The following is a 19,478-nucleotide window of genomic DNA, read 5'->3' as shown; positions in this document are numbered from 1 at the left end:
TTGAGCAGAAGGTCACTTGAGTTCTGTCCAGCCTCCACTACCACAAGGAAGAGTTGGGCCATGTTACCTGGGCTCTCTTCCACCCTCACTGTGCTATCATGCTCAGAATGGCAGACTAGCATCTGCAAAGTCGCCCCCTTCAAAGGTCTGCTGACATATCACTCAATAGGAAACCCTTTTTATCTGAATAAGTGAGGTGATACAAGTTGATTTAAACAAAGGTTACCAAATCTGACACACAAATGAGGGGCAGCTCTCTTGATATTGTGGACATTTCATTGAGTGACACAAACATCCTAATTAATATACTAGGATATTAGAGTCCAAAGAGAGAAGGCAAAATAACTTGACTTTTGTCTAAAAGTGCATCAGAATTTTACATTAATTTTACAATTAATGCACATTGCATCAATGTGCATTAATTCACTATCTGTTGGATATTTTTAAAGACTTGAAAGTGGAAACAGTATTTTTGACAACTAAATGTTTCAGATGAAGAACTTACGCAGCTGGGAAGAAAATGGATTTTAGAATCAGATGAACCTGAGTTTAAGTCCTAATTCAGTTATGTATGATCTTGGACAGTTATTTAAGTTCTCTGAGGCTCAATTTATTCATTTGTAAAATGAAGACAAGAATACTTTATACTTTGGAAAACTGCATAAATTAGAAATAATACATGTGAATCACTTAGCATATTAGAGGTAATAAAATGTGTTTTTCTTCTAATGTCTTACTGGTCTGCTAGGAACACCTAGCAAAACTTAAGGGGATAGCTGTGACTGTCATTAGCTGTCTCACTCTGAATGCCCAGCTTTGGCATTTATTTGATGGATGAATAAATGTCAGTGTAAATGACTACTTAGCCTAAGCAATTATAATGACAGTATATTCAGTTGACACAGTTGACTGTGTATCTACAAGAAACATATCAGAGATCTCGTCAATATTCAGCTCATCAAAAGTTACACTAATTAGTAAATCTACCCATTTTTATAACCAGCTGTGTATCAGATCTATGTACATTAATTAGTATTAATTTTATTAGGTTTAATGCTTAAAAAATTCTTACTGACCTAGATTTTTATCAAGCATATGCTTCCTGTTAGCTCACACATGATTGGTTATATCCATATCATTACTAGACATTTATTCCTGTCCCTTTTAGCTATTTTTATGCTAACTTTTCTTATATTAATAAATTTTCAACATGTGTGTTTTGACACTCCCAGCACTGGCAATCCAGATCTGATGTTTTACAGAGATGCATGGCATAAGAAAATACATGTCCAAGACTATGTAAAATAATTCTAAACTTGACAATCAGAAGAAACAAGAATATAAATAAATGTTGGTCTTTTCCATTATAGATAAATTAAAATACATCATTAATAAAAATATGTACACTTTGCAATATGAACTCAGACCTGAAACAAAGTAAGTTGAGGTAAGGGATATCAAAATTTAAAGATATAATACAATGAGACTAACAATGTCTCACCTAAATGATTGAAGGTATACTTAATAAATATAGCGTATTTTTAAATAGCTACTGATTTTATGTAACTTTAACCTGCTAAACGCATAAGATTAAATTTTCATTTGTTTAGAATTATCCAAAAAGGAATGAGTCATTGAAAAGCTGGAAGCCCCTTTGGAATAAATATCCGGTTAAACACATAAAAAATAGTTTCATGAGATTCCTTAGGTTAAGAATATCAAGAAGGCACTAATCATTTCAATTATCTTCTTTACCTTATATTCTTTTTAACACAAGAGGTCAATGAACAGTTCTTCATTAAATACTGACATCAAAACATAACACATAACACAGGTTGTGGAAAATGGCAGGTATAAGCAGTGACGCCAGGAAGGAAAACACTTGATTTTGCTACAAGCAACAAAGACATGTAGGTCATAATGCTGTTCCAGCACGGTGGGAGAATACAGTTGACATATATCTACACAATAGCTTATTATTATTAAAAGCCTCAGCAGTTTTCTCATTTCCAGTAGCAATCGGGTTTTAAAGGCCCACTGTTTTCATATCTGAACAATATTGCCTCTACAATCATCTTTTATTTCCTCCCTGTCATTTCCCACCAATCTCTCAAATCATTAATGTTGGTCTGGCATATTCATTCCAATATTTTCATGATCAAATTTTTTGATGGCTCAATGAATTTATCTCTTCAGTGCTTCTTTACAGTTTTTTATAGCAATTTCTGAGGATGCTACTGAACAAAATACAGTTCTTTCTAATGTGTCTACTTTTAAATAAACTTGTCTCCATTAATAGCAGGTGAAGAGATACAATAATGTCAATGGTAAAAATAATGGTTTAGTTCTACAAGAAAACTGTAAAATAATTTCAAGATCAAAAATTCTGGAAATCAGGTTTTCAAGCCTTTTTTTATTAGAAAACTTAAATTATTACCTTTTTAAAAAAGGGAGTAGCCAATATCCATTTTTGAATTTTTTTCAAACAAATAGTAATAAAGAATAGCAAACTAGGATAAGAAAACACATTAGAAGACAGCTTTCTACTTCATACAACTTCTAGTTACCTTTTCCTATCCATTCACCTATTTCTGGTCAGCAGCAAGAACAAAAAATCCATTTATTTTTGCCTTTTTTGGGTTTTCCAAGATGAGCTTCATTTACCTGAATACAAACAAAATCTAAGGGAAACGGCTTTTATATTGGCATAGACCACGCACATGTCTCATGAACCAGGAAATCCTGCCTTCTATGGCTTCTTTTGTAGTTTAGAGTCCAATGGTTATATAACCAACTGAAAGTCAAACAAAATCAAAATGACACAGATTGACAACAAATAACGGAAACACATGGAATCCTCTTGGCTGTTATTTTTTTCTAATAGACAAGTCCCTAGCACTCTGTAAATAAAATTATAAATACTAAAGAAATGATGAGAATTTCACAATGGGGAAAGGATCATTTCTTATCATAATAAATATTTTGGTACAAATTTTAAAAAACGTATAAAAGTTTAGTACCTTTGGGTACTTTTTTCTAATAAAACCATACCTGCTTCAGAACTTGTTTGATTATAGCTGCTAACAATGCTGTTTGGTATCACTGGAGTGGAGGACGTTGAAATTCTTGACTGAGGTGGATTGGGATGTAATGAATTTCCTAAAGCCATGCCCGACTGACTGAGCATCCCACAGTTCCCGCTAGCCTGAATCTGATTTATTAAACCTGCAAGATGGTGGTTTGGGACTGGACTGTTACTGTGAACAAAGTTAGTGTTTGCATTGTGGCAGTGCACGGCTTCCCCTCTTAAAGGTATGTTCTGTGTCAGTGAATTCTGAAGAACACTGGAGTTCATATTGGGATCGGTAAAATGCAGCTGGTTAGCAGAGCAAGGCAATGCAGTATTTGAGCCCCCACAACCCGGGGTACTATTGCTACTCAAGTGAGAGCTTTGACAACTCATAGACTGTAGTAACTGAGACATTGAACTGATGGGAAACGACCCCTGACCCTGCTTCCTTAGCAAGTCGGGTCCAGGTTTAGGAACTGCAGAACTATCCATTTGAGACTGTCTGAGCAAACTCAACACTGTGGTAGGTGGCTGTTTTCTTTTCCGCAACGAGTCTTTCTGCTGAGACATCAGCTTATCTCTTAGTGCTGCTCGACCACTTTGCCCTTCACCTGTTGGGAGAAGCATGTTGGCAGTAGGAGGGAACATGGTGTTTAAAGTGCTATGTCCTTCAGTGTTGCCACTGCCAGCAACAGCTCCAGAATTGCTACTGCTGCTACTGTTGTTACCAGCAAGTTTGTTTTGATTTGCTAGCTGTGCTTTGGCTGCTGCTGAGAGTAAACTACTTGCTGGAAAGGAGGCAGCGTTGTGCTGGTTCAAGATCTGATTTAAAGGCATTCCCAGCAAACCAGGCTGACTCTTTACAGAACCACTTCCGGCAGATGCAGTAGGAAAAGCTGCACTGCTTGGGGTATTTAGTACATTACTCATTCCAGCAATTAATGGGTTAGGGATATCCTTGTACTGATGATGTCCATCGGACTTGGTAGAAGGGCTTGATGGCATTGATGGCCTTGGGGACCCTATTGTTGACCTTGGTGACCTGGGTGGAACCTTAATACCACTACAAGTGGCCTGGGGTCCTAGAGGTGGCATCATGAAATTTCCGTGATCTGATGATGTGGAAGATGAGCGTGATCTTTGGGGCGATGCTTCAATCCTTCCAATTCCAGTCCCCATCATGTGCACTGGGGATGTCACTGGAGAAGGGGACAGGGAGGTTGAAGCTGAATGCTGAATTCTTTGTACATGACTCCCATGATTCATGTGACCAGGTTTTACGGTTGGCAAAGGGAGATTACTTGGCAAAGGAACAACAGCAGGAGGCATGCTTACATTCATCACAGGTACCTGAGAGTGGACATTTGAATGGAAACTAGTTGGATTAATGATAACAGGGTTCTGATTCACCGGTTTACTAGGTATAGGGTCAAGAATGCCAAGTGGATCTTTCTCAGATGTTAATGGCTTTTTCTGAAGAGCACAAGAAGGTGGAGGAGGGGGAGGTGGGCCTTGGGGTGGTTTGTGGTGGAACATTGCTCGTGGTATTTCCATATTAGTTGAAAAATTACACATTGGTTTTTTCATTACTGGACTCTTTGTAGTCAAGGTTGGGGAAAGAGGTATGTTAGTCCTTCCAGCCATTGCACAGGATGACTGTACAGGAGAACCATGTAGCATTACTGAAGGTGGAGAAAGAGGAGTCCTATTCAGGTGAATAGGACTAGAACTGGGAGCTCCATGAAACCCAGGATTACTTCTTGTGAAAACATCAGGGCTTCCAAGTGGGTCAGTTCTTGGAGAGATTGAGCCATCTCCATATATCTGGGAACCTGACGATGCTGGACTGGGCAGGCCTCCATGGCTGCCACGGAATGGAGATTTCTGTCCGTGTTCACTGCTGCCCAATCTCTGCCGGGGGTAGACAGGGTGGAGTTCTTGTTGCTGGCTTCCAGGCAGTTCTTGTACATACAGCCTTCCCATGGCATTTGACGATCCAATCATTAACTTGAAAGGATTCTTACATTCAGGCATTACAGAATTTGTAATTCCTTCATGAGACTTATTTCTTACAGATCTTGGAGTTGCTGCCCGTGAAGGTACTACTGGAGTTGCATCTGATGTGAAAGAGAAACAAAAATTTTGTTAGTAGTCTCAATTCTTTCGCGTTGGGATGGGGTGAGGGAAGGAAAAGAGGAAATGAGGAAGGGAGGGCATCCGGAAAAAGAAATCGGTGAATAGAAAATTTGCAATTAATAGAAAGTTCTGTACTCTACATTAAATTTTGATTGAACAATGCACATTATTCTCCCTTAGCTGACCGAAGGTTCTCAGTAACTGCTCATTACTCCTGTTTATCTCGTAACTGTTGAGAAAGGATGGGGTTCTGAATCCATACATACTGGCATTAGCCACTCTAGTAATACATATAACGTGCAAAATCAAGATCGACAGCCCAGATGGAAATGCTGATGTTACTATCTTTTGGATTTGAAATTTTTAAGAACACAGTTAACAATAGAAAATTACAAACTGTGTGGCGAAATATTTTTGTGGGTGATTTAAATGAATTGTCATTTTCCCCAGAAAAAATGTTAATCGTATAAATATCTCAAGCCTTACTAAAATCTCCTCAGGACAGCCACAGAAACTCTTCCTTATCCCAACACTTTTACTGTGAGAGTGAAGAAGTCTTAATTTTTGTGAATTAAGTGAATGGGATTCTGAATCTTTTATAATGGGCGTGATAACAACAGTAAACACTGATACTGCAATCACACTAACTTCATATCAAGTTTGTAATACTGAAACGCTGCAATTTCTTTGCCCTTTATCAGTCATTGTTGTAAAAACAGCCTTAGTCAACCAACTTTGGTAGAAGATTGTAATTCTTTTATTAGGATAGAATTCTTAAGCAAAATTTAGTCAGAGTATGAACATCTTCAGTACTGGGTTCCAATTGAGTATTCTCTTTTTTCACAGTGCATTGCTCCCTCGCTGGCTTTTTGGAATCCATTCAGTTCTTTTGGAGATCAGACAGAATATAGTCAACAAAAGCAAGCTGGTTCATCATACAGAATTTTCATTCTATCATGTCAGAATTCTAGGTTTAAGTATTTTTTAGCCCCTAACAATGTTTAACTATTTTATAAAGTTGTGACTTCTAAAACAGGGATGGCACATGAAATTAGTTTCACATGCAAATTCCCATCAACTGGTTAGTGGTGGCTGCTCAGAGAGCTGTGTTGAAGGATGCTGAGCTGTAGCTGGGCTCTGTGAGAAAACACCAATGAGTCTACAACAGGCACAGGAGATGAGGGTGGTCTGTTCATACCATATACTGGCCATCTCAATTCTGAGACTTACAACATATCAGCAAGTATATATGGATTCATTTGCACCCCGAGGTATATTTACTTAAATGGATAACAGCACATTTAAAATAAATACACTTCTCCTACCAGCTGGGTAGTATACAGGTCAAATCATAACATAACAATTTCTAAGACAGTGGTTCTTAACCTGGGGTAAACAGAAGTCTTGATATGGTATATTCAAGAAGAGAATGTGGCAAACATTTATTTTTCTTGGGAAATGTGGGCTTTCTGTTTCTAGCATTGTAGAGATTCTTTGATAGAGTGATTTCTGAATATAATATATGAAAAGTTGAGAACCAATCAAATAAGAGAATTGCAGCAGATGAAATCAATTGAATTTATTTTCCTGATAAGGAAAGATTTTTAAAGTTTGTAATCAAAGAAATAATATGTGAAAAATATTTGAGGCAATGTGCTTGGCATATAGTAAGAACACAGTTGTCTGTGTTAACATCACTAGCATTATTAGAGGACTGATTGCATCCTCTTTAGTAATAAAACCACCAAGCTGTATTTTTTTGTTTATCTATATAATTATCTACAGTTCAATAACTAAAAATATAGACATTGGCATTTTTATATTCAACAGAATTTGGAAAGTAGCTGTGGTTTAGAAAGGATTTCTTTCATACTTGAGAAAAATACTTACCATCTTTAAAATAACAGGAATACTAAACAAATAAACAAAAGTCATGCTATTTTGTTATGTTGCAGTTAGGAACTCAAGTATCACAAGAGTTGGCAAATGTAAATGCCAGGCACCTGTTTAGTGCTTTCCTGTATATTCAGAAGGAACTTTCCAAAGAATAAACAGAAACTAATTATATGTTTATGGATGTAAAATAGAAAACTACTACATGTGTCTTCTGAACTTTTAATGATTTAAATCCCAACCTAATACTTTAAAGTTACAAAATTGAAATCAATACTATGTTTAAAGCTGGAAAAAAGAGTAGAAATTAATCTAATAAATCATAACATTTTAAAAGGAAATGGAGATATACCTCTTATACCTGTACTAGTTAAATATTTACATTTAATTTCAATAATGAAACTTGCATGTATAGGTATGACAAAGGGCCTAGATCAAGATTATGCTTGAGTCATTAAAAAGGCAACAAGATAGAGGTGAAGCAGTTTGGTAAGATGTGAGAACGGCAGCAGATGTGAGTATGTGCAAACACATGTGCAAGGTAAGATGCAAAAATGAAAACATACTTACACCAAGGTTGCAGGATAATGGTACATTTTAAGTCATTTATTACTATTAAATGTCTTCAAATTATTGCAATATCTTATAACTTAAAAAAAAGTAGCTCATTAAAAGAAAAAGAAAAATTTGCTAAAATATTTTTCTTTCTTACATACCTTAGTGGAGTAATTTTTTCTGATCATTCCTGTTAAAGTTTAAAGGTTAGAGGGTTATGGGAGAGGAGCTCTCTGCTAGTAACTGCCAGATTTGTCTTTCCTGGCTCTCTTCATGGGAATTCTAAGTGTGAATCTTTAATGACCTATACAGTGTCACGACTTCTCTTTGTGTCTAAAGCTGTCAGTGATTTAGCCTCAATTTAACTATGCAGGCTTAATTTTCCACTCAAGCCAGATTAGTTTCCACATCATTCCTTAATTATGCCATACTCCTTTCGGACAAGAATTTTCTTATTTCCCTTATATATCTGAATCCTACCATTTTCCAGAGCTGGTTCAAATTTGCGTTCTACCGTGAAGTCTTCTCTGATCACTTCAGGTTATAGTCCTCACCCCTGTTTTTCAGAACTGTGCAGAACAATGTTATCCTTCATAAACAAATGCTTTGGTGTTCAGGCATAATTTATCCAGAACCATTATTTAAGTGTTAACTGTGATATTTTGGAGAGTTCATATTCTAGCCCTTAAGAAAAGAAGTTCCTCAAAGTGAAATTCCACAAATTACATATTAATCATAAAGGGAAAATGTACCTCAACAATGTACATAACTTTAACAAACAATCAAACTTAATGTCATCACTATAGGATAAACTGACATTATGTGCTTCTTAATGAGGACATAACATCACCTAAGCAGCAATCCTACCAAACTGTGTTTAACCTGAATATAAATATGAGGAAGTAATTAGGCAAACCCAAATTGAGGAGCATCTGTAAAACTGGTGTAGACTCTTCAAAAAATACCAATGTCATGAAAGATTTAAAAAGACTGGGGAACTGATGTAGATTAAACAAACATTAACAACTACTTGCAGTTGCACAGTCTTTGCAACCTGGATTTTAAAAAAACATTGAATTAAAAAAAACTGTAAGAAATTATTAAGACAACTGGAGAAATGTGAATATAGACTGCATAACAGTAACACTATGATATCAGTTTTAAATTTCTTGAATGTGATAATTAGACTGTGGTTTATGTAGAAGAACATCCATGTGTACTGAAATATTCAGGGATGAATTGTCACAATATATGCAACTCCTGCAACAAAATGTTAATTGATAAATCTAGGTGAAGAGTACATGGGTACTCAATGAGCTGTTCATGAAATTTTTCTGCAGCTTTGAAATTTTTCAAAAATGAAAGCATGTATGCATATATGTGTGTTAGATGGAGGTATAAAAAGTTACTGGCAGGGTGACTTCTGTTAGTAGATGTTCAATAAGTAACTGTGAAATGACTGAAAGAATGACACTGCTAGTTCCGGACAGCATTGCTAGTTGCATTTGCAGACGTGATACCACACATTCCAATGCAGCCCTAGTAAAAATAAAAAGACTACATTTGTTTCCTAAAAACCAGTGGCACTTTCTCTTTTGTTAGCTCAGCTCTATGTACCTCCATAGCATATGTTATGTGCCGGTCAGTGTTTATTCTGCTCACTTAACTAATGATCTGGATAGGAAATTTTGGGAGACAACTTCATGGGAATTTTCCAAAGTAATTTTGTTTGCTCTTTGTAGTAATATGATAAAATCCACATAATTTTAAATGCATTGTGCATGTCAGAAAAGCTTGGCAAAGTGATTTCTAGTGACTCCTTCTCCAGGAGAAGAGTGGGAGAGGAAAACTCCTAAACCCTTTGCATATTACATACTTGTTCCTCCTCCGGGACTGGTGAGCACCAGAGAAGGATGTGGGGCTTCCATGCTTTTATGAAGTGTGGCCACTGCAATGATTTTTCTTTTATGTATGCATAGCTTTGTGACATCTTCATCTGCTTTAACATCTTCTGCAGTTCTCTGTTTCACAGCAGCTCCAGGATCAAAATTAAACACCTGGAAAAAGCACAGTCTTTGTTTAAAATATGTCTGTAAAAATATTAAGTAAAAAGATCTCCTTGTTAAAAAAAAGTTTTGCATAGATTAACCCATAAATCTGAATAAAACTTTCTCAAATTTTTAAATTTAAGAAAAGCAACTTTATATAAAACGTAATAAATACTTCCGCTGAACTTATGGTTTTTAGTGGCTGGGTAAATAATGAAAATTATCCTGATTCTAAGATAGCAAAGAGAAGCATATGGAAAGGTATAACATATCTGATAATGTTCCCAATTTTAGATACTTCCTGATGTTACAACAATACAAAAACAGATGAAGTATAGTTTAAAAAAACCCTAAAATCTGACATCGCTGCATACTAACTTTTTCTTTGGCTTTATTTTATTGCTATATTAATATCACCTTATCACTGATTTAAAAAATATACTACTCTATTTAAAAATACTTATTGTGTATATACTTACAAGCTGTTTCAAATGGTTTTTTTTTGAATGGGGTGACACACAAATAAAAAGATTAAGTTGTCTATTAATCTTTAGTTCATAAAATTAGCACTATTACAGACATTCAGAGAATAATAATCTATTTCTATAGTAAATATTTTATCATCTAAAATGATTTTACTTTGTGCCTTGTGAAGGAGTAAAACAGTTTCATTTTTGGCTAGGAGGTTCAGCTTTGTGATTTTAGAAATATTTGTGGCAGATTTATCAACACCAGTGCTAAAAATAACACTGTAGACTGAGCAGTAGGGAAAGAAAATATTGCACTGTTAAATAGTGAGCATGGGTATAGCTCTAATTAAAAGATGCAAAAGAGGTTTTGATGAAATATTTAATATGAATATAGGTCTGTCACCTTTGAAAATGATTCTTGGACTTGAACTATTTTCCACAGTCTTTAAGCATTCCAAAATGCATGCAAAAGATAACTAATTAAAGACTTAAAAACGTATATATAATTGGAGAAGTAATATAAACATGAAATGCCAAATGAGAAAAGCAAATATATGAAACACCTAAAAATAGGAAATTGCTGATACATCTATTGCAAAATGGTTACCTTGGGAAGAATAAGAGGACATTCCAAGCCACACTTGCATGTTCCGTCAGTAAGCAGGTATGTTTTAACCTGCTCCAAGCAAGATAACAAAGACCCACTGGGACTGTAAAAATAGTTTAAAAAAACATCAGGAAATAATTCTGACTGCACATATTACATGAAAAAGGCATAATTTATAGTCTTACTGTCCTTTGCAGGATAATATTTTCCTACTAAGGAAAAGCATTTTCTTTGTCAATATTATGTTAGCTACTAAATTATAGCCTTTAACACTATCGCTCTTTCTTTTGAACCAAAATATTTCTCAGAAAAATACAGATCTTCATAGAAAAGTAAATATAAGTATTTTGAAAACCAAGAGTGGACTAAGGATGGGAAAAATGCTATTATTCTTAAGAAAGAGCAGGCAAGAAAGGAACAAGAAAACTACATGGAAGTAATCACTATCATTTTAAACTAGAAGATCTACTTCTAAAGCTGTTTGAGGGAAAACTGAAATTTAGGAACATGCTGGAGGTCAAACCAGGAAGTCACTAAGTTTACAAAAGTTTGAGCCAACAAGTTCTGCCCTTTAATTTTGGAGTCTGGAACCAAGTTGTCCGTGTGTGAAAACTGGCTTCTCTTTTTTTTCCCCCTTCATCTATGAAGATAGATCAGTGTGGCTCAACTCAACTTCTACTGAAGAGCCAAGCTGCACTGATAAGGAGAGAGCCACGCAGAGCTGACAAAGAATGGGGAACTCTTGAGGAAACAGAGATTTAGATGGCAGCAAGGTGCCTTGCAGGTCTTTGGTTACTCACTGGTTACTGGGTAGTGCTCTCAATGTTACTAGTCGTCAGGTCACAGAAGTCAGCATGATAATGTGAATACTGATCAAATTCAAGTCTACAGATTAAGTACTAATTCAGATGACAGGATAAGTCTTTAATGTTTTATTTACAATGAGGGTTAGTTTAAAACAAGCAATTTGCACTTTAGGACTTTTATTAATGTGTTGATTTTACAACTTGTATGCATATTATATTTTGAAAATTATTATATACTTTTCATTCAAGAATATCTTTTATTTATGACTATTTATCAGAACCTTCACTTAAGCTTTCTGATAAAATTTATCCAGAAATAAAACTCCCCATTTTATAAGCAAAGCATTACACTACTGGTGGAAGACTATTCTGCTTCTACAAAAACACAGGGAGTAGTTTTGTATCTATGAATAAACCAGCTTTAAAATGCAATTCATATTTAATTTATGGACTATCATATAAGTGAATTTTGCATGTAGAAAATCAGAATTAAAACCCTCAACTTTGTTAACTCACCCATTCATTTGTTTAGGCTAACAATATTTTTCAGATGATACACAAAGAATAGTAATTCCCATACTACAGACTAGAGTTCCATCCCATCAATATGGGCAGCAAGATGTTTTTGGAGGTCTGATAATTTTGATGAAATAAAACCACAGTCATCATGCAAAGACTTGGTAAATTTTGTGAAAAGAAACTGTCTAACGTGTTATAGTTAAAGAAACTGTGTGACTGAATCCTAGAGGAATTTAATTGTAAAATTAAACTTGAAGACAAGAATTCCTGAATTCTATTACAGTGCTCTACTCTAGACTCTTTAAAAACACTTCCTCTCAATCAGTCAGTTGGGTTCTTTCCTTCAGTTGTTGCTCTTTAATTAACTTTTGGGAGTAATAATTAACACAAAAATAGTTACAAGTCTTATGGCATAGATAAAGCTTAGAAGATTGGAAGCAGGTGGGAAATTCAATGTGCAGCCTCAATGCCACCCTGAGGCAGGAGCAGCTGGAGACTAACCTAAAAATTGTAAGCAAACTGCACATTGCAAAGGGAGCTGTAGAAGGAGGGCTAGCTTCATATATGTTCAAGCAGTAATTTAACCAGTCATATGAAAACAAATTAAACCCATGCTAACTGAATTTATCTGAAGGTGTTTCACCTTATCTAGCAAGGTTAGTTTCCAAACTAATCTTTAGTGTACAGACTGGATTGGGAGAGCTCAAACTAACTCACAGTAACAGTGACGTCTACTCAGACTTGGAAAATCATGAACAAGATAACTGACAGAGTCCCAGACTTTATTTGCTTTAACTTAACTCTCTCAGCAAGCTGAAAAAATTATTTATCTTCCACAGAGGTGAAGATGAAGTAAAACAAAACAAATAAAAAACCCCGAAAATGAAATTATCAAGATTTTGGAGTTATTTGCTCTAAGTTGAATATATATGTTGCTGCTTACAAACTAGAACAACCATAAATATGAACATTAACACTGATATCTTGCTATATTATACTGATAACAAAGTATTTCTGGCAGTTTGTTAACAAATTAAATTAAATTCCTCATTCGTATAAATACATCTTTGCATAAATGAGAATTCTGTTGAAGCTGAGAGACAAATAACCACACTGAAAGTAATAGCATTAATGTTATGATGCACTGAGATATCTCTTAAAAAATTCTATTTGTAATAGTTGTTGCAAAGATTTATGGTATCCTAATCATATACTCATTGATAAACTACAAAGTAAGGAACTTAGGTGCCAATTACTTAATCATAAGACTAAAACTTCTTGCCAACAGTTCAGTTATTTCATTCAACTTGTTCTACATAATAAATGCCGTCAAAACTTTAAAAAGCAGGTATTTACATGTTATTTGCATGCTTTTTACTTGTGAGATGACTCCATCATGACTTTTTCTTTTTTACTATTATAAGCAGGAAATAGAGTTAAAAACTACAGAAAAAACAGGGGAATTATTTTTAGTTAATATCAGGCATTAAGAAACTAATACTTGAGATTGCCTGTATATAAAAACACTCAACCTAACATCAGAATAGTCAGCTGAAGCACTATGAAGGACACTATAATGCTGTCAAGAGACACTGGGTCTATTTTCAGTATTTCACATTCTTCTGTGAATACAGTAATGATGCTTATGTTTCTTTCAGAAATCTTCATATTTTTCTTTATCCTTGTTACAGAGATAAGCAGAATGAAATTTTATATGAAAACGAACAAGGCACAAAAATTCTCTCGTTACCTAAGGCAATTTACATTGCAAAATAATATAGAATAAAAACACTCGAATATTTCCAGCACAAAGATCATTTATTCAAACTGATTTGAGGTGCTGTCAGTCTCAGTATTTTTCAACCTCAGAGGAAAAGATTATCCTCCTTCGTTTTGAGATCGCAAACTTGGAGGTAATGAGGTAATAATAAGGGCTCACCTGACATAAAGCACTCCGTTTTGATCCACACGACGCTGCCAACCCACAGGAACTTGTATAGCTGGAAGACCTCCATCCTTGTCCCCTCCGTCACACTCCTTGCCTCCATTCATTTTCTGTGTCTGCTTGGGACTCCCCAAAGATATCAGCAATAAGATGATATCCTTATTTTACAGGGCATCATGGCTTTCAAAAATGGCCAACGCAGCACAGTTTTCCCCAGACTGTACAAAATGCATTGGGAAGCTTCGGCTCAGTTTGGAACCAAGTCCTTGAAATCTGCCATTGTAGAGAAAATCAGTTTCCCATTATCATCTACATTAAATAACCAATATTTAACTTCTAAGGATGGTCTACATGGGTAAAAACGAGTGCTTCTGACTAAGGAAAATCATATTCACCAATGCTGGCACCTGTCTGAAGTGGGGGAGGGGAGGAGTGTATGTTTTTAGTTCAACATTTTGTCTTGAACCTTGATGCTGGACTAAAATGACCTCTATTGTTTAGAAACCGGTCTCATTTCTACAGTGTGAGTCAGTTAATATTTCCAGGTACTACCCGCCTTTATAGGCCACATTCTTTAAACTTTCTCTTCATCTTCCAATCTGAATCCAAGATGCTGCACGTTGGTTCATCTGATGTTTTCATGTCTTCAAAATTCCAACAATGTAGCCTGAAACATATGTAAATATGTAAACACTATATTTAATGATGGAAAATTGAGAAGCTGTACACTTTTAAGAATAAACTGGTAAGTGTACCAAACCACTTTGATGTCCTCTGCTGTCAAAATCACATGTTGAATTCAACTCGTTCTCTTCTTCCAACCTGATCCACTTACTCCAGTTAAACCAATTTGCTTGCTCTTCACCATTGCAACTTTCTCATTACCCATAATAATGGCATTACACATATACACACACACAACCTCCTTCTAACTCACAATAAAAACACAGAAACATTATCTATCACCTCTTAGGACCTGAAAACTAGAAAGCTGTGTGTTAATCCAATCACTTTTGAACACTTTAACTCTATATAGCCCTATGACTGACTTTTCTAATCACCATATTGAGCTAAAGAAGAAAGGATTTCCTTTTTTTTTTTTTAAGAAAAAATTAAAAGGAAATAAACTTACAGTACATTACCAAGTACGAGGAGGTTTTCCCCCCGTTGTTCTTGGATATGAGTGGGAACTGCTTTGCAGTTAAGACAAATTCCCTTCTACCATGGGGTATGTTCTTAATTCCTTTATTAAGTCACAAGTTGCTGTCTGGGGAAGACATACTGGCTTGAAACAGCAGCAATCAGTGCTAATGTGGAATGCTTATAAGAGGTCATCTTAATAGAACTGTTAAATAAAAAAAGATGGCAAATAAAAATTTAAAAAGATTTAGTACTTAATCCTGGTGGAGAATGTAATAACACAATTGCTAGCATTATTTGTTGTGGCAAACAAGCCTTTTTATAATCAATTTAATATACACTGTATGATTGCACTGTGGGACTCATGAAATTACACTGAAAGATGAATGAAAAAAACTGTTCCAGTGTTATAGGAGTGAGACTTGTGGTTTGTGATAAAAATATACAGTGACAACATTACTCACAGATTAAATGCTGAATCTCAAACAACTTAACTGGAAGTGAAGAAGATATGCTCTGGAAAACTATGTTCAATGTCTTAAGATTCATATAGAAGTATTTAAACTGTTTTAAAAATTTAAATAAAAATTAATATTTTGTTTTAAATATGCATGTATTACTCAATCAACAGATTAAATAGTATAAATAGACACAAAACTACTCAATCTGCATTCCTAAAAGCCTACATATTTAAGTTAAACCTCAAACCTTTTTTTAGGTCTCTTCATTGGGAAAGCAAGAAAATGCTTTGTAGTAAAAGGCATCATGTATTCAGGCATATGCCTAATTTGCAGCCTTGCCTGTGAGACAGATTAAAGGTGTAATGAAGCATATACTAATTTAGCTGAAAGTCAGGAACCATGGAGATAGGTGTGAGAAACACTGGTAGGCACTAGGAAAAGGAGTAAAAATGTACTGGGAGGAACGTGGGGTAAAAGTAAAGTGCCAAGCAGTACATTCTCAACAGTGACTCAAGCTACTAATCTGCATTGCTGGGTCCACTCCACAGGGCCTGGGACAAGCATCATTGTTGTTAATAACATGGGGAATGTGTCAGAAATGCAAATCCACAAGCCTGACTCCAGGCTTTCTGAATTAGAATCCCTGAGGGGACAATCTTCTCAAACAAGCCCTGTAGATGAGGCTAATGCATACTCAACTTCCAGACCCACTGGTTTAGACTAACGCCATTGCTTCCCTTCCCCAGGACATGGCCAGGTTTACATTTCCACACCATGGGGGCAGCCAGCCCTTTACTTCCTTTTGTTCGTGGGAGGGTCATCCTTTTTTTGGCTGAAACTTCAGCATTCTAGAGGTAGCTCAACTGTAAGGGCCTTAGGAACCCCCTACAGAGCAGGGGTCCAGTATCTACATAGTAATCTATTTATCTGTAAGTGGCATTGATTTTCTCAACATTCATTTTGTAAATTTGGAAAATTCAGAGACATTTGAAGATGCAAATTAAAACTGAACTGTAATCTCACTGTAGAATAATAACCACTGCAAACATGGATAACTTTCTTTCATTGCTTTTAGAACGTTTTAAAAGCACACACTAAAAACAGTTCACTATAACAATCTGTGAATCACCACTCCAAATTCAGAATGTAAACATTTTGTCATTTTTGCTTATTTTAAAGAATAAAACACTTAGAAGATATTACAGATGAAGTTCAATACTACCTCTTCCCTCCATCCCACTTCTCTTTTTAGTCCTATTCCCCCCTCTTCTAGCCAAGAGGCAATCAACATTCTTATTCTGCTCTGTATCTTTCCAGGCTATGTTTTTATATGTTTATTCCCTATGTATATATGTAAACAATATTTGGTGTCGTTACATGTATTTTAAAAATTTTACATAAATGCTATTATATATTATCATTCTGAAACTTGCGTTTAAAAGTTAACATTGTTTTGAGAGCTATCTCTGTTGAGATATATAGATCTACCTCTGCTGCAGATCCAATTTGTTAATTTTTAGCATCTGAATAGTATTCTATCATATGACTTTACAGTTATTCATCCATTGGTAGATGAGTCACAGTAACATCAGGTTACAGGGTCTACACATTCAAGCTTTTCAGGCACTGTCAAACTGCTCTCTAAAGTACTTACACTGATTCTAATTTTTTAAAATGTATAAATGTGCCTTTTTTCCTTTAAATATTGAATCATTACCACTTTGTACTTTATTTACAACTTGAGCATTTTTCTATGGCATTAAATATTTTTGCAAAATACGACTTTTAATTGCTTAGATTTTTCTTGGATAGGTGTTTATAATTTATTTACTTACTTCCCTTTTGTAGACATAGATTTTCTCCTAAATTTTCACAATTACAAATAAATCTAAGGTAAATATCTCTGTACATAAATCTATGGCCATTTTGATAATTCACTTAGAAGTATTTACTAAAATAGAATTGTATAACTTTAGGGCCCTTGATAAATTTCTTAAAGTACCAAAGAGTAGTTTTAGGAAAACACTTCAGGCCATGTTTCTCAGACTTCTGAAACCTAAGCATGCCCTCTTTTGCTAAATATCAAAATCAATTCTATTTGCCCCCAAGATTCTGATAACTATCTTCTACCAATCATTTAAGATTTAGTCAAGTTTTATTTTTATAGTTTTATTATTAAAACAACAGTTTCTCCTCTTTTCCAAATTGAATATAAAAAAATACATATTCACAACTTTTTCACTTCACCTTCCCTAAAGATAGCATTATCACCCACCATGTTTATATGGCTTGGTTAAGCCCAACAAACACAGGTTAAAACAGAAAAGATATTATGATATGAAAGGCAACACCATCTCACTAATACTCAGGATCAGGGATAGATCTTATACTTTGGACAAAACTTAAACTTATTTCACAAACATTTCTGGCAGCAATAATAAAATTCAAAAAGTGGGATGTCCTTGTGTATGTGTTCAGAGGAGAGTATCTTCCACAATTCTACTAACATTTTCATTTTCCTACTGCCTTTCAATATGCAAATTAGTCTATGAGAGTTGGGTTTTGATGAAGTAACTTGATTTACTTCTTTGTATTGGCTTCATTCAGAATTCAAATTAAATGTTACCTCCTCAAAGAGGCTACATTGTAAACACTAGGTATTCTCTCACACTCTGTTAATTCACCGATAACTCTTATTATCCGATTTTTTTTCTTATCATTTATTTGCTTGCTTATTGCCTATCTCTCCCCATAGGAATGTAAACTGCTCAAAGCAGGAAACTTGTTTCTCTAGGTTCCTCCCATAGTCCCACTTCCTGGTATAGTGCTCGGCCCAAAGTACATGCTTAAATAGTTTATGAAGGCTATGTATATTTTAATTAGCTAACATAGTTTTATGTTCGAATTTTTACCATGTAGGCTTGTAAAGTTTTAGCAACATTTGCGTCTAAAACGAAAGACAGTTTTTAAGAGAACTCAGTAGAAGCCAGTAAGTATGCACGTTGACATAAAATACAAAGAATTATTTTGTTTTGCTCTAGATTTGTCCCAAATCATCTCCCAATCTCTGAGAAATAATTTCTGGGTAGAAAACATATGATAGGGCTTCTAGGAAAATTAACATGCTAACTTTATACTTTATTTGTACAGTGCATAGAGTTTTATTTAAATGATTTATATACACACTTTAACTGGATTAATACACAAACTACTAAAATCAATGATGTAACAATATAAAAATTAAACATATTTCAACATATTAATTGCTAATTAATGCAACAGACCTTTATTCTGTCTGCTTTACCAACATTCTTATCAACATAATAAATTCACTGTTATGCAGTGCTAAATGTATATTTTAAAAGTTATACCCAAGACACCACGAAGACTAAATATCAGAGAATATGACATCATGAAAGTAAGTAGCTAATCTTCTGAATAACATCAAATGTTATACATTCTTCTGAATGATATCACACAAACTAGATTAATGGTAAACATAACTAATTGATTTTTAAGTCATGTGATATTATGAGTAAATTCTATTAAAATTTTTATAATGACATCATGCATTACTCTTGTGCTCAGTGGTGTTACTGTATAAACAGTTGGACAGAATGAATACTGAATGAACTATTGATTTATCATGGAGAGATGATGTAAATTAGGTGAAACACCAATATTTAGTATGTGATATAAGCCGAAATTATCATTTATACTTTTTATACAGTGATTATAAACTTCACTCATGAACTATTCGAAGTTAAGAAGTAGACTCCACTCTGACATTTGCAAGAAAGAATGCCTCATGTTCTCCAATTGAGAAAA

At 34.7% G+C, this 19,478-nt stretch overlaps 1 protein-coding gene across 9 annotated transcripts in view; it reads right to left on the bottom strand.

The window, feature by feature from the left end:
- The window catches only part of MBD5 (methyl-CpG binding domain protein 5), a 329,751-nt gene that overhangs the window by 41,441 nt on the left and 268,832 nt on the right, over nucleotides 1-19,478 (bottom strand). For 8 of the 9 annotated variants that reach the window (XR_010380573.1, XM_064484760.1, XM_064484759.1 and 5 more), the window contains 4 exons: nucleotides 14,044-14,716; nucleotides 10,780-10,882; nucleotides 9,531-9,711; nucleotides 3,052-5,187 (listed from right to left, as the gene is read on the bottom strand). Coding sequence is in view for 8 of the 9 variants with exons in the window: in XM_064484760.1 (XP_064340830.1) it covers nucleotides 3,052-5,187; nucleotides 9,531-9,711; nucleotides 10,780-10,882; nucleotides 14,044-14,156 (2,533 nt within the window). In the remaining variant the exon portion in view is untranslated. The remainder of the gene's footprint in view (nucleotides 1-3,051; nucleotides 5,188-9,530; nucleotides 9,712-10,779; nucleotides 10,883-14,043; nucleotides 14,717-19,478) is intronic. The other variant, XM_064484757.1, reaches the window with a different exon arrangement.

Source organism: Camelus dromedarius, chromosome 4 (genome assembly GCF_036321535.1).
Source record: "Camelus dromedarius isolate mCamDro1 chromosome 4, mCamDro1.pat, whole genome shotgun sequence".
NCBI classification, from domain to species: Eukaryota; Metazoa; Chordata; class Mammalia; order Artiodactyla; family Camelidae; genus Camelus; species Camelus dromedarius.
This window is presented reverse-complemented; position numbering and strand designations above follow the sequence as displayed.